General features: G+C 36.3%; 1 protein-coding gene across 1 annotated transcript in view; it reads right to left on the reverse strand.

The window, feature by feature from the left end:
* Positions 1-6,269: 6,269 nt before the first annotated feature.
* Positions 6,270-14,560, reverse strand: part of LOC111612543 (multiple epidermal growth factor-like domains protein 8) — a 136,763-nt gene continuing 128,472 nt past the window's right edge. Inside the window, exons 40-41 of the mRNA XM_023353773.1 lie at positions 8,882-8,987; positions 6,270-8,807 (exon numbers count right to left, since the gene is read on the reverse strand). Of these exons, the coding sequence (XP_023209541.1) occupies positions 7,720-8,807; positions 8,882-8,987 (1,194 nt within the window). The 3' untranslated portion in view covers positions 6,270-7,719. The remainder of the gene's footprint in view (positions 8,808-8,881; positions 8,988-14,560) is intronic.

Consider the following 14,560-nt stretch of genomic DNA (forward strand, 5'->3'; position numbering starts at 1 on the left):
AAAGGCAAGAATTGAATGTCATGACATTCATACAGGATGGGAAACCATCCCATGTTGCTTCTCCTTTGAAACAACTGTTACTATCATCTTTTGGAGAGAAACAAGTGGTAAGCTGACACTTTCAGAATCAGCAGCCACCTAGATTTCCAGACCTGATGCTCTGTGATTTTTGGTTATGGAGCTACCTGAAATCACAGGTTTACAGAGATAGTATTGCCAATGACTTTGGGCAAAAAGACTATACGATGGGCAGTATCAATAATACTCATACTTCGAGAAATGCTGTTTCTTGCTATCCTCAATGTTGTTACTTATCTTTAGGCCATCCATAACAATGAAGTATGCCACACTGACATTTGCTATGATGTGGTTCTTAATGTTGTTATGGATCAAAGTTTCACCTGGTGGACATAATTAAAACTAATTCTGGCACTTTTCTGGATGAAACCCAGTGATTCTATACATTTTCACATTAATCACATTATCACACACCAAAAATTCACTGAAATATGGCCTTTTCAAATTTTAATTGATTTTTGGATCATCCTGTATAATGCTGATAAAAATGTGGTTTTCATTGCCTGTATTAATATATTGTATAGTCATTTTCTTTATACTGTCAAAACCTCATAAGCGATGTGCATCTTTTAAGCACTCTTTCTGACATTATCAAAAACTTGCAACCTTGTACTCAAAAGTTTGCTGCCTCGAAACCCTGTTTCAAGGCAGCAAACTTTTGTAAAGCTCTTGTAAAATTTTAGGAAATGAAGATATGGGGTTTTGATTGCCAACTGAGTCAAAATAATCCTCAAATTGTTCCTCAGTTTAACATGGTAAAAAAAAAATCACTTAAAATGAAAATTTGTTGAAAAGCATTGGCTCTGAAAGCAGACAATACCCTCCACTTTGGGAACTACCATCAGTAATTACTGGAGTGGCACTAAGATAGGTGGGCAGCAGGGAAAATATTGGAAAAGCCTATTTATAACTAATTCACAGCTGCCAAGTATAGTAAACACAGTCAAATAACCTTAAAACACAGCAAAAAATTTAACAACTAAATTTAGTAACAAATAATTTAATAATAGGAGAAACAGCACCATTTACCACATATGTACTTGTACTGTACTGTACATAGCAGAGGTGTCCTGATGGGAAGCCCTATTTCTGGTGTTCTGTGTGAAATGTTTCTTAAATACCTAGTCTTCTATCTTATCATGGTATACTTCCAACATCTGTAATTTTCATTCTCATTATCTGGAAAAAATGTCCTAACATATAACTTTATTGATGAGATTAATAGCAATCCCTACAAAGTCTCATACTGGAATTGGAACAAGAAAGTGATACAGAGGCTCATTTTCTGGACATTACACTTACGAATGATAGTATCATCACAGGCATTTGCCTGTAATGATACTACCATTCCAAAGTGTAATGTCCAGGAAGCCATCCTACAATTCTTTGTTCTTCCTACAATCCAACTCAACTATAAACTGGCAGCATTTAGGGCTTTGATCAGGAAGACCTTCACACACTGCACAGATATCCATAATAGAATAAAGGAATTCGACCATATTGTGTCCCTTGGTGTACAATTTGGCTATAAGCATAAGACCATTAAAGCACTCATTGATACTTTCCAACAAAAAATGGATTGTTCCAGGATTGATTCACAGATAGAACACTTAATCATTAACTACACCTCTCCCCATGGAACATCTTCAAGGGTTAAGGGGGCTAAGCCTTATTATTAAGCCTTATAAGGGCATAACATTGTGTATAGGAAAAACAGAACCATTTACAGAATGCTGAGAAATGATAAGGATTCTCTGGACATGATGCAGGTCCAGGTGTCAACCTCTGATCCATTAATGGAATAGTGTAAACATATGACCTCTTCTACGTTGGGTCACTCTAAGATCCCTACAACAGCATTTAAAGGAGCACCAGGATAACATCAGAAAATTCAACCCGGCCACTGCCTTAGCAGTCAATGCTATCACCTATCAGATCTACAAAGGTCAAATGAAACCTGGCTAGAATTATACAAAAAATGGGAAGCCACAGACATATATACCTTCCAAATTTACAAGACTTTGACAAGGTTGTTCTATCAACTTCAGGGATGTCAACTCTCTTTTGGTGGCCTGGAAGTCCCTTCATGAATACTTGACAAGAAAGTGACTTGTAGCCCAATGACAAAAATTGTGTGGACTGTTAAGGTACAAAAACCAATGTTTTTTATTTTCTTTATTTTTGTATTTATTGTAGTTATATGTATTGATTTTACTTTGTTACAGTGTAATTATTTTTTAAATTACTTCATAGTTGTCTGTTCTTTTTATGATCGGTTAATGGTCCTATTGCAGCATTTAAAATTTATGTTCTAGAATGTTGGCATTTTAAATAATGTATAGCATTTCATTGCATATTATACTTGAGGAAGATCATTAAAAACAATTGAAAACATTATAGTTATTAAATTTTTTGCTGTTTTAAGGTTATTGGAGTGTGTTTAGTCTATTTGTGATTGATTGTAGTACCATATTTACTTGAATGTAAGATGCAGTTTTTTTAGATTTTAGTATTTCAGAAAATGAGCTGCATCTTAATTTGATGTAATAGGTTATAATGTATTATATCAAATCAAAACAAACAAACATACATACATACATACATAATGGGTCTCTAGTGCCATGCATCTTATTTCTCTATCACTAATTCCATTGCATCATTTTAATGATTTTATTAGACCAATATTTGCAATAGAAAACATTTAAAAGTTTAACATAGCTCAATCCCAGAAAAAGATGCACAACACTCTTTCAAGAAATGTTGCATTTCCAATACTTTAAATGGCACCAAGTATGATCGAATATGATTGCATGTGGAAAGATGTAAAATTGAATCCAGTGTTGATTAGTAAACTAAAAGTAATATTCAGAAACATGATTAAAACAAGTGTTGATTCAGAACAGCCTAACACAACAAGTGAAGAGGTTCTCAATTTTGATATCATGAAGACAGTAATATACAGTATAACTCAACAAACTTTATTTGACATAAATTTGTCTTGTCCATTTAAAAATATCCATGAATGATGCATGTAGAAATTAAGTTACATCTTAGATTCAAGTAAATATGGTAATTATCAATGATCAATTAGTTATTTTCACTGAAATATAATATATTACAATTATCTGTTTAAAAAACTGCAATGTAGCACAGTAATCAACACATGGCATAACTCATTCATTTATTCCAGCTTTTGTTGATCTGTTTAAAAACTGCAATGTAGCACAGTAATCAACACATGGCATAACTCATTCATTTATTCCAGCTTTTGTTGAGACGCATTTCTATACACGTTTCTTTTGTTGAGACGCGTTTCGTTATAGAAACGCGTCTCAACAAAAGCTGGAATAAATATAAAGATATAAAGATACAACACGGTTTCGAAATATGGAAGAATATTACAATTATTCAATTGATGTTCATGTAATGTAATACTAGATTCTAATATTTAGATACTAAAATATTAAAATCTTTTCTTAATATTAGAAGCTCCTCAGTTTTCCCACATTCATAAAGGTAATTCTTGGTTAATATGGTAGATATGTTCTTTGAAAGAAGAAAAAAGTATGAAGAGATATTCCTAAAGAAATCCTAATAGTTATTTCCTTTAGAACTGAAATACTAAAATATCAATGCTTAATACAAAAACTGTTCACAATTACATTTAACTAAACAGTTGTATGTATTTAGTTTTGTGGAAATAAATTTGTCGTAAAAAAGATGTATTAAGATTATTTGAATTAATGTAAACAAAATTCACAAAAAATATATAAAAAGTGATTAATTCACAAAAATAAATCATGATTATTAATCAGAGTAAGGTATTGTATATGATTTTTAAAAGAAAGATTTGAAAACAAAGATAATTTCCTTAGATCAATTAAGGAATGGCAAACATTTGATACAGCAGTAACAAATTATTTTAGTTTAGTTGTTCTGACTATAGATTAATTTAAAAACAAATGTAGGATCTTTAGTAAGTTCAAAATACTTATATTAGCAAAATTGAGGCTGAAGTTTTAAATGTGAAAACATGTATGTTGGACGTTCAGTGCTGCTTTCCTGTAAGCCTAGAAGTTTGACAATTGTGTTTGGAATGTCGAGCATGATTCCACTATCCAAACACCATTGTCAAACTTCTANTCTTTCTTCAGGATTCCTTTTTCTATGTGTAGTTTTTTGCATTTGTCTAAGCCAAACTCCATTTGTATGTCCTTGGTGTATGAATGTGTAATTTGTAGGAGTTGATGAAGTTGTTTCTGTGTGGATGCATAAAGTTTTATGTCGTCCATGTACAAGAGATGCGACAGCGTAAACTGTGTTGTTTTTTCATGTCTGATATTGTAACCATAATGCGTGTTGTTTAACATGTTGGATAATGTTATTATTATTATTATTATTATGTTGGGTTTAGTGGATTATACTCGGTACACACCGGCGGCTGTGTACTATGCCGGACCAGAGTCAAGGCATAGCAACCAAAACAAAACTAAAATTAAAGAAGTGTGTCAGTGTCAGTGTCTGTATTAAGGAATTTCCTAACAATATGGCATGTATTCAATATAGTATGAAGGCATAGAGTCTTTACTACATGAAAATGAAAATTAATGAATACACTGTGTACAGTAATTTACCTGATAAGACAGACCTCAGAAAAATACTTTATGAGGCATAAAGCTGTCTATAATGAAAATTAATTAACTAAGGATTTTTTTGCCCTGCCAGGATGTGGCCGAGTTATCCGGACTGCCGGGTTATCGAGACTCTACTGTATTGTTTTTACTTCAGCTTTCACTACATACTTATTTTTCCGGAATCGTCTGATACAAAACGATCGATGCATACAATGGAATTCTTTAGGCCTACTCCACCAAAATTTTCTCCAACCACCCTGCTCGTAATACGTCTTTTGGAAGACTAAAAATGGTAAGTTCCTACAGTCATATTTTCAACCGGTTACTTCACAGCACTGAACATTTTTGTTAATAATTTACATATAATTATTCTCTCGATGTTCTGAAAAAACGAAATCATAGTTTCATGTAATCTTCATATTATTTTATTACAAGTTATCGAGATATTATTTCTAATAGACTATTACTTCGACGCCTTTTAACAAAAACACAAATATGTTTGGAGGTATTAATTTTATTGTTTTGAAACGAGTTTAAATATATTAAAATTATGGTTAAAATGGCAATTTATATATATTTTATATTTTTAAAAAATCTTTCCACCCTGTGGGCACTAGGAAGGCCTCTTTTTGCAAGCCCATTATGGGTTCGGCCAGGCCCACAATGGGGCTGCCGGGTGGTGAGGGCCGGGGCCCCGACATGTCCGAGCGGTCCACCCCCCGAAAAATTCCTGAGGATTTTTCGACCCGTTCGGATTCGAGCCCGGGTCCCCAGAGCGGTGGGCTGTCCCTTATATTTTAATATGGTAAATTAAGTATACACTATTACCTAAAGTTTTACCGAAAATATTTACAGTAATTGAAATGAACTACTCACCGAGAAATTTGCCCGATACCATCGGTCGTTTAATAAGTTATCCCATATCCAAAGATCGGTCCTTTACTCTGGCAAAATTTCAAGTATATCTAACGTATTTGGATAAAACACGCATCGAACGGCAGTTAGCACTAAGCCGGTCGGGCGATAAAAGCGCGCCTTGACCCGGTTACTAAACGTACAATTTGGGTTATGGGTGGATCTCGTATAATACAAGCACGCAGGCATTGCTTTTTTATTCCTTCCACTCGGGAGTGGCGGAATAAAGAGCATGGCGTGCGCGGACGCGGCAAACTCCCTCGAATGCCACCCACTACGGTTATCGGAACAGGAATAAAAACGCCAAAGCCCTAAAAAAGGAGTTCGACATTATATTAATGGGGGTTTGAAAAATGCGACGCGTGACGAGGGGGGTTAAATTTGACCAAAAGTGGCGCCACGCGGTTTACGGACGACCGGTAAGGCGGAAGGTGGGGACGAAATCTTTACGGAGTCTCAGACGGTCGGTAAGTCTGCAGCCGATTTTTACGAATGGTTGACGGTCGAGTGATTAATTTTTAATAATTTTCCAAATAAAAGTCGCATCCGAAATTTAAATAGTAAATTATCGACACCGGAAATCAGATCCTGAAAGACTGGGTTTATATCCAGGTTTTCGTCGCCAAAAGAAGTTAAAAAGGGTCAGAGTTAAAGAACGTTTTATTGGCCAGAGTGAAACACAAGGTAATGTCGGAAGCCTCGAATCGTAACTTTATTTCCCTGTTATACGATAAAGCGAACATTCATACAATTCGGATATTTACACGGAAAAAGCTCAGCTTCATATATATATATTTCTTTTGTTTAGCTACACGAGAGGCATCAAATGTTTTACACCGTGTCTTAAACGGGTTCCGAACAGATTTAACAATCGTTACTTCTTAACCAATTAAATACTTCCGGACGAAACAAATGGGTAAAGTGACGACCGACGAATTTAGAAGGAAGAGATTCAGTAAAACTAAAATACATAAGCATTAAAAAAAATAACAATATACGGTAAGAAAATAATATTTAACATGTATTTTTACATATTTTCGATTCGTTTTATTACTTTCCTATACTATAATTTCTTATTTGTCGTAAACATTCCACTTAGATTCGTACTTTATGTCGATTTTTAATTCCTAACTTTAAAACTAATTCTGCTTATTATTATTATTATTATTACTGGAAGTACAATTATTTATATGCTTAAATTTCGATACGACGATAATTTAAAGGTGTCCCGCACGGCCGTACGATCCATTGGCGTTCTCGTTTGCGCACAAATCATCACAGTCCTTTTTTATATATACAAATGCTGCCAAATGCAAGAAAGATCGACGACTGCGCCGCCGGCAAAAATAGCGTCACGCTCTTCCGGGTTTATTGCTGGGTTTTAAACCGTGAAATAAAGGGTTCCACGTACGCAGTACACCCCTCGTCGCCCGTCCGAAATAAAGAAACTGCAGTCGGCCGGGATGCCCACCCGAATGGGCTCGGCAGAAAGTAATGCAGGTACTAAAACAAAATAGAATTTGCACTTTGCCAGCGGACGGGACGTTCTCCCTACGACTAGAAGGGGTATTCCGTTAGACACGTGAGGTAGTTGTCGGGCACGGTTACCATGCGCAATGGTCCGAGCCGGCGCTTTCTTTGCCCTAATAAATAACCGCAGTGTTAAAAAAAAGTGGAAAGTCGGAGTGGCGGGCAACGAATTCCGCAGTCGTCGACGAGAGGTGAGCAAATACGAGGAACAATATGTACAAATAGGAACATAACGATTTCGTATCGTAACTAGAATTTAAAATATATATTTCAATTTTAACTTTTCCCATAAAACACGCACTTCTCTTTCTCTCTCTCTCTCTCTCTTTCCGTAATGCAAAAAGTCGAGTACTTCTAACAAAATATTAACCACACCGTGCTCCGGTAGCACACCGACGCCATCGCCGGTCGTTCACAACCACAATTATATACATATTTTTTATATAATAAATGAATAACCATTAAGTTGCCGCCGGGCACGCGTACAAATATTTTACACGTACGTACACGGGTACAAAAGAGTTCCGGAAACTGTACAACTATCACAGAGTTACTACTACTATCAGAGAGTGATGTGACTGGTTCTCCTGCGCCTGGGTGCCCTAATGCCCATGTTCCCGTGCGAAGACAGTCCCCTGACGGTGATGAGGGCGGTGCCCAGACTGAGTCTAACGGGCGCGCTCAGTCCTCCCGGAAGTTGGACCAGGACGGTGGCCAGAGCCGCGATTCCGTCGGAGACGGGTTCCACGGCCACGGGTCTGGTGCCGTATCTGTCGTCGCCGTACACTTTGGGCGAGTCTCGGCCCGGGTGGCCCTTGTGTTTGTGTTTCTTCCGATAGTTATTGGGGGAATAGGGGTAGAAATCGTAGTCGTCCATTTCCTCCTCGATGACGGCCACGATCCGGGCGAAGGGCCGACTGGCCATGTGCTTCATCTCGGCCGCGTGTAGACGTCTGGCCCGGCGCACGTCGAAGGCCTGCTTGACTTTCCAGATGACCACGCAGATGGCCAGGAACAGGAAGAAACACGAGAAGAAGACGGAGAAGAAGACGAAGAGGTCGATTCTGGTCTGGTCTTGTCTGAAGAACAGACTGCCGTAGGTGACGTCGGAAGTCTTACTTCCCACGCCGTGGATCACCATGTGAAATCGCGTCATCCTCAGGTCATAAACTCCCTGCGGAATGGTTATGACCAATCTGTTCTGCAGATTGCGAACGCGCAGAAATTCCTGCGCGTCGGTAATGGTTATATAAGTGGTCAGGCCTTTGGCCCTACTCTCTCGTAGTTTCAGCGGAGGAGACGGAGAGGGAGAAGAATCGTTGGCCAGATCGCCGTTGATGTCGTCCGACGGAGCCTCTCGCTTCCCCACTTTTCTGTCCTTGATGGCCAAATTCGTCTGATGCAATTCGTTTTTCTCTAAAGCGGTTCCTACCTCGATTCCCGACACTCTGTCGAACGTGATGTAGTGAATTCCCGTCGTCTTGTTGACGTCCACCACAAAGGTGTCTTCTTTGTAAGACAGATAGAAATCGGCACCGCCTTCCGTCACGTCAACGATGACGCGGATGTCCACGTTCATGTATCTAGGTTGCACCGCGAAGAACACCGTTCTCCCCCGAAGAAGAGGACTGGGTTTCCTATTACATTCCTCTGCAAAATAACCATATTATACTATTTCCGCCTGACTTTCAAACGTATATAAAAATACTAAGCCGAGAACTTACCTTGAGTATTTGGATCGAAGCAGTACTCTTTATCCAAAAACATAAGACGATAACATTGATGTCCGTTAGTGGGAACTCCGAGGAAGTACTCTTTACATTTGGAACACTAAAACATAATTTCTTCCGTCAAAATGTATTCGAAATAAAACGATGTCTATTAAGTATTGCGTACAGTACGTACGGAACAGCCCGACAAAAACCAGATCGGATAGTATTAATACGTACCCGGCCCTGGCAAACCGAAATACTGTTTTGTAGATATCGCCGTGCGGTGGAATCCGGCTATTATAATCGCGGATAATGTTATCGTAATCGGTCGGTTCGAAAACACTACATAACATTAGTTTATAGTAATTGGCCTAGTATAATCGAACTTGGGCTATTGTTATAACTGCGATTGGGGACGAACGATAAGAATGGTTAGAAAATCGTACTAAATGGATCTTTTCTTCAAAACTTACTTTTAACCGAAGCCTACCTTCTACCTTTTACTTACCGTGTACGCGACAGGATTTCTTCGGAAATATGTAAATCGGATTTTTTCTCAAGTGCACTTTTTATCTTTTCGAAACACATTCTTGTGATTTCTCTGATTTAATTCTGTGATCTCGATTTTAAGAGTTCAGTATAAAGTGCTCTATAAAAATACTCTGGATTGTGGCAGAAGCAAAGCAAAAGCGGAGATTAGTCTCTTCTAGAAAGCGAAGAATACGAGTGTCACGATCAGTTGTCCAAAATAAGTCTAAGTAGTGCGACTGTGCATTTAAACATTACCTAATTGTGATTTTTTAATAAGAAATCTATCATCCGTTTAAATTAAAATAGAAAATATTCATAAGATTCTATTATATGTCAAACGTTTGCATTTGTGATGCAACTAAATACTGAACGACGACTTTGTATTAACGTAGGAATATTTAACTATTAAATATTTTAGTGCATTTAGTACGATGCTTAATCGAAACAAAATTATTTTCGATACTCCTTTATTGTTTTATCAAATCAAGATTTAAAAATATCAAGCAGCTGCTTTTTGCCTGGGCATTTTTTAATCATTTTCTTTTTGAAATGGAATTAGAATAAAATGAATAGGCATTTTCTGAGAAGATAAACTTGTTTTCCATAAGAATTCCAAAAAAATTTGGACTAATGATAATTGTAAAAAAGTTTTTTCAGCATCAATTAAAAACTAATTAAAAAAAACGCATTTTGTTCACAGAAATGCACTATGTCGTCTGTCCAGGTAAAGTTAATAAAAAACATATAAAAATCAAGTTTTGCAAAGCAATTCATATTATATTATTATAGGGGAAACAAGGTATCATAAGTTTGACATTTTTTCCCCCACAAATATTTGCAATTAAATTTGAAAATATTAGGTTGATGCAAAAATTTCTAGAATTTTCTCCATCTCTTTAAAATATTCAAAACCGTTCTCTGACGGATGGCATCTAGAAGTTCCTTGTAGGGTATGTAAATGAAGAGATCTGAGGTATACAATCTAAAATATATTTCTGGCCCACCAGTGGCCAAGTGGTTCCATTCCCTGAACACTGGGAGTTTGGTCGTGGGTTCGCACTTGGTCAGGACGGGCTGGTCACGTGGAATTTTCCGGGTTTCTCCACGCCTGTAACGCCCGAATAGGGACCAGTTACCCTTAAAAAACCTCTTGAAAGCATTCCTCCTAGGCAGACGCCCAAATGTTGCGTTGCCGTAAATGAAAACGAACAAACAGAAAACATATTTTGTGGGGATACCAACTTTTTAAATATCTCAAGTTAGCCAATGCTTTCACGTGACCAAATTTGCATACAGGTGCGAATTTTATCTCTGAATTATCAATTTGGTATAAAATCATCATTATAGCTGATGAAAAATGGTGCCTGTATGCCAACTTAGTGCATAAGGCTGTGGACAGACAGCACGGATAGTGCCAGACAGGAATTGCATCGGCGCAAAGTTATGCCGTATATTTAGTGGAATGTTTGTGGACCAGTTTGTTGTGAGATGTATCCGTGGAATACCACTAACTTCCTACTGCGCTCGGCTGCAATGCTTGGTTGATGTCATCCACCCTATGCGGACACAGATGAAAATCATGCTTTTTTTGTGACAATGCAAGACTGCACGTGTCAAGGTTGACCCAGAAGAAAACCGCTTGATCTAGGGTTGACGGAGAACCTCACAACCACATATAGCTCAGACATTAACCATCTGACTACCATCTCTTCTGGCACAGTAAGCAGTTTGCTGACGAGAGAGAGAGATGAAAAGCAAACTTGCAGATTTAGACTCAAAACGGCCCAAGTTTTATTTGACAGGAATCCGTGACTTGCCCAATTGATAGAGAAAAAGTGCTTGAATGTAATGACAATTATTTTATATCAAAAACAAATACACTAGCAATGAGTTACACAATTTTCCCGGCAACATTTCAAATTTTGGAGGCGCCATCTGTTATCACAGTTAAAAATGTGAAAAGTTTTTAAATAAATTATTATAAAATGGCAAAATGCTCAATTTTGAGGGTCAGGATGAGTTTTATAAAAGTTGTAAATGCTACTAATAACTAAGTCATTAAGTTCTACCTTATTGGAGATACACACGATCCCCATTATCTCCCCACCCTCGACCTCTAACTACCGAAATTTAATAGCATCGATGCCCCTAATAAACAAACCTCCCTGCAAAATTTCAGAAATTTTCGACAAAAAGCACAGGAGTTATTAAAGCTTAAAAGTGAACAAAATCGTGCCTCCACACAAACACAGAGAGAAAGAAATTACCCCTGAAATTTTTAGTATACCTTCAAAGTCAAGAAATACGAAGTCGAAAAATGTAAAAATCTTGGAGGGGGTCATTTTTTGACCGATTGCCATACTTTCCCTCTGTTGCAGCTAGGAAAGTAAAAATAATTTAATAAGTGATAGTTACCAATAACAATTATTATTGCGAAACAATGAGGGGTGGTTATTTTATAATAATTATAATTTTAGTATTTATATTAAAAAATAATTTATTCAAATGTTGTACAGGCACACACCAAATTTCTGGAACCCTTGACAGATGAATTATTTTGCTGGACTAACCATGGTCACATATACATAACAACGTTAATTCAATCAATCAACATACTGTACTTCTAATCCACTAATTATACATCTCTCAAGTGTGGAAAATATACCAGGGGTTGCTAGAAACTTTACTAAACTTTTTAATTACATTTAATATTTGTTTTTAGTTCTTCAAATATTTATGATTTAAAGTTGTCATACAGCTTCTGCCCTCAAACACCACTGTTCATTTTTTTATAACAGTTCTACTTTACCTTTAAATTGATATAGACTGATGTTTATGTTTGATACTATCATTGATGCTCTCTCATCTCTCTTACTTCCATAGCTAATGTTAAATTTTAACAAAATGAACTAACATTATTTACACTGTGCTTGTTATATTTTAAGTAAGTGCACCGCACCCTACACACAATGTCATCTGTGGCTGTGAGAATTTCAAGTTCCCCTCTGATAATTTTGTCTGGTGCCAGACCATCAGTTGGTGGATCTGTATTACAGAGCTATAGAAAATTCCAGAAACTTTTGCATCAATCCAGTAAGTATATATATATATATATGTATTTCTATAGAAACTACCGTATTTACTCACATATAGTACAAGGTGTGACTTTAAAGATCAAAATAAAGAAAATTAGATTTATTAATACAATTCTAATTTTATTTCGTTTAATCACGAATAAAATATCAAATGAATGTAAATGCACACATTGTCCTGCAAAAATTAGTGGCATTTTAAACTTTAAGGAAAAATCTTGTAAAATCGACAACATAATTAGTTCATGTAAAGCTGGACAATTGGGAACCATTTTTTGCCAATTCTTAACAGTTGAATCCACTCTCCGTCAATTACACTTATGAGTTTCTTTGAATTCTGATTTCTGAATAATCATGTTTTCATGTGGAAATGAATTAAAACTTATATCTGGCTCCCATGTGATTTTGAAATTTCAATTTGAAATTCAATTCAAAAGCTTTGTTCTTATTGCTATTCATCTTTACTCCTGACAATACACAAGAATGATTCAAATGACACAGATAAAATACTTTTGTTTTTAAACAGCAGAAGGTGAGCATCTGGTAAAAAATGCAAATACACAGTTCACAAAAATTATTGCAAAAATGCAAAGATTTCTTCGCTCACGCGTATAGGACGACCTAGGTTTTTCAAGCAGTGAAAAATGAATAAAAACCTTGTCTTATATGCGAGTAAATATGGTATTTACATCAATTACAAATGTAACAAAAGTTGAGTCAGATTATTGAAAAACTATATAAGGGTGATCTAAAAGTCAGTAAACATTTAAGCAATCACTTTCAGTGAATTTTTGGCACATGATAATGAGATTAGCATGGAAATGCATAGAATCATGAGGGTTTTTCCCAGAAAATTGTCAATTGAAAGTAATTTTAAGTCCTTCAGTACATTAAGAAGAATTACATTAGAAAGGTGTCTGCTTTTGAAACTGTCACTATCACAGGTCAGCACACTAATTTGGAGGAAAGGCAAGAATTGAATGTCATGACATTCATACAGGATGGGAAACCATCCCATGTTGCTTCTCCTTTGAAACAACTGTTACTATCATCTTTTGGAGAGAAACAAGTGGTAAGCTGACACTTTCAGAATCAGCAGCCACCTAGATTTCCAGACCTGATGCTCTGTGATTTTTGGTTATGGAGCTACCTGAAATCACAGGTTTACAGAGATAGTATTGCCAATGACTTTGGGCAAAAAGACTATACGATGGGCAGTATCAATAATACTCATACTTCGAGAAATGCTGTTTCTTGCTATCCTCAATGTTGTTACTTATCTTTAGGCCATCCATAACAATGAAGTATGCCACACTGACATTTGCTATGATGTGGTTCTTAATGTTGTTATGGATCAAAGTTTTACCTGGTGGACATAATTAAAACTAATTCTGGCACTTTTCTGGATGAAACCCAGTGATTCTATACATTTTCACATTAATCACATTATCACACACCAAAAATTCACTGAAATATGGCCTTTTCAAATTTTAATTGATTTTTGGATCATCCTGTATAATGCTGATAAAAATGTGGTTTTCATTGCCTGTATTAATATGTTGTATAGTCATTTTCTTTATACTGTCAAAACCTCATAAGCGATGTGCATCTTTTAAGCACTCTTTCTGACATTATCAAAAAGTTGCAACCTTGTACTCAAAAGTTTGCTGCCTCGAAACCCTGTTTCAAGGCAGCAAACTTTTGTAAAGCTCTTGTAAAATTTTAGGAAATGAAGATATGGGGTTTTGATTGCCAACTGAGTCAAAATAATCCTCAAATTGTTCCTCAGTTTAACATGGTCAAAAAAAAATCACTTAAAATGAAAATTTGTTGAAAAGCATTGGCTCTGAAAGCAGACAATACCCTCCACTTTGGGAACTACCATCAGTAATTACTGGAGTGGCACTAAGATAGGTGGGCAGCAGGGAAAATATTGGAAAAGCCTATTTATAACTAATTCACAGCTGCCAAGTATAGTAAACACAGTCAAATAACCTTAAAACACAGCAAAAAATTTAACAACTAAATTTAGTAACAAATAATTTAATAATAGGAGAAACAGCACCAT

Source organism: Centruroides sculpturatus, unplaced genomic scaffold (genome assembly GCF_000671375.1).
Source record: "Centruroides sculpturatus isolate CEXI.00-Female unplaced genomic scaffold, Cexi_2.0 scaffold1680, whole genome shotgun sequence".
In the NCBI taxonomy this organism is placed as follows: Eukaryota; Metazoa; Arthropoda; class Arachnida; order Scorpiones; family Buthidae; genus Centruroides; species Centruroides sculpturatus.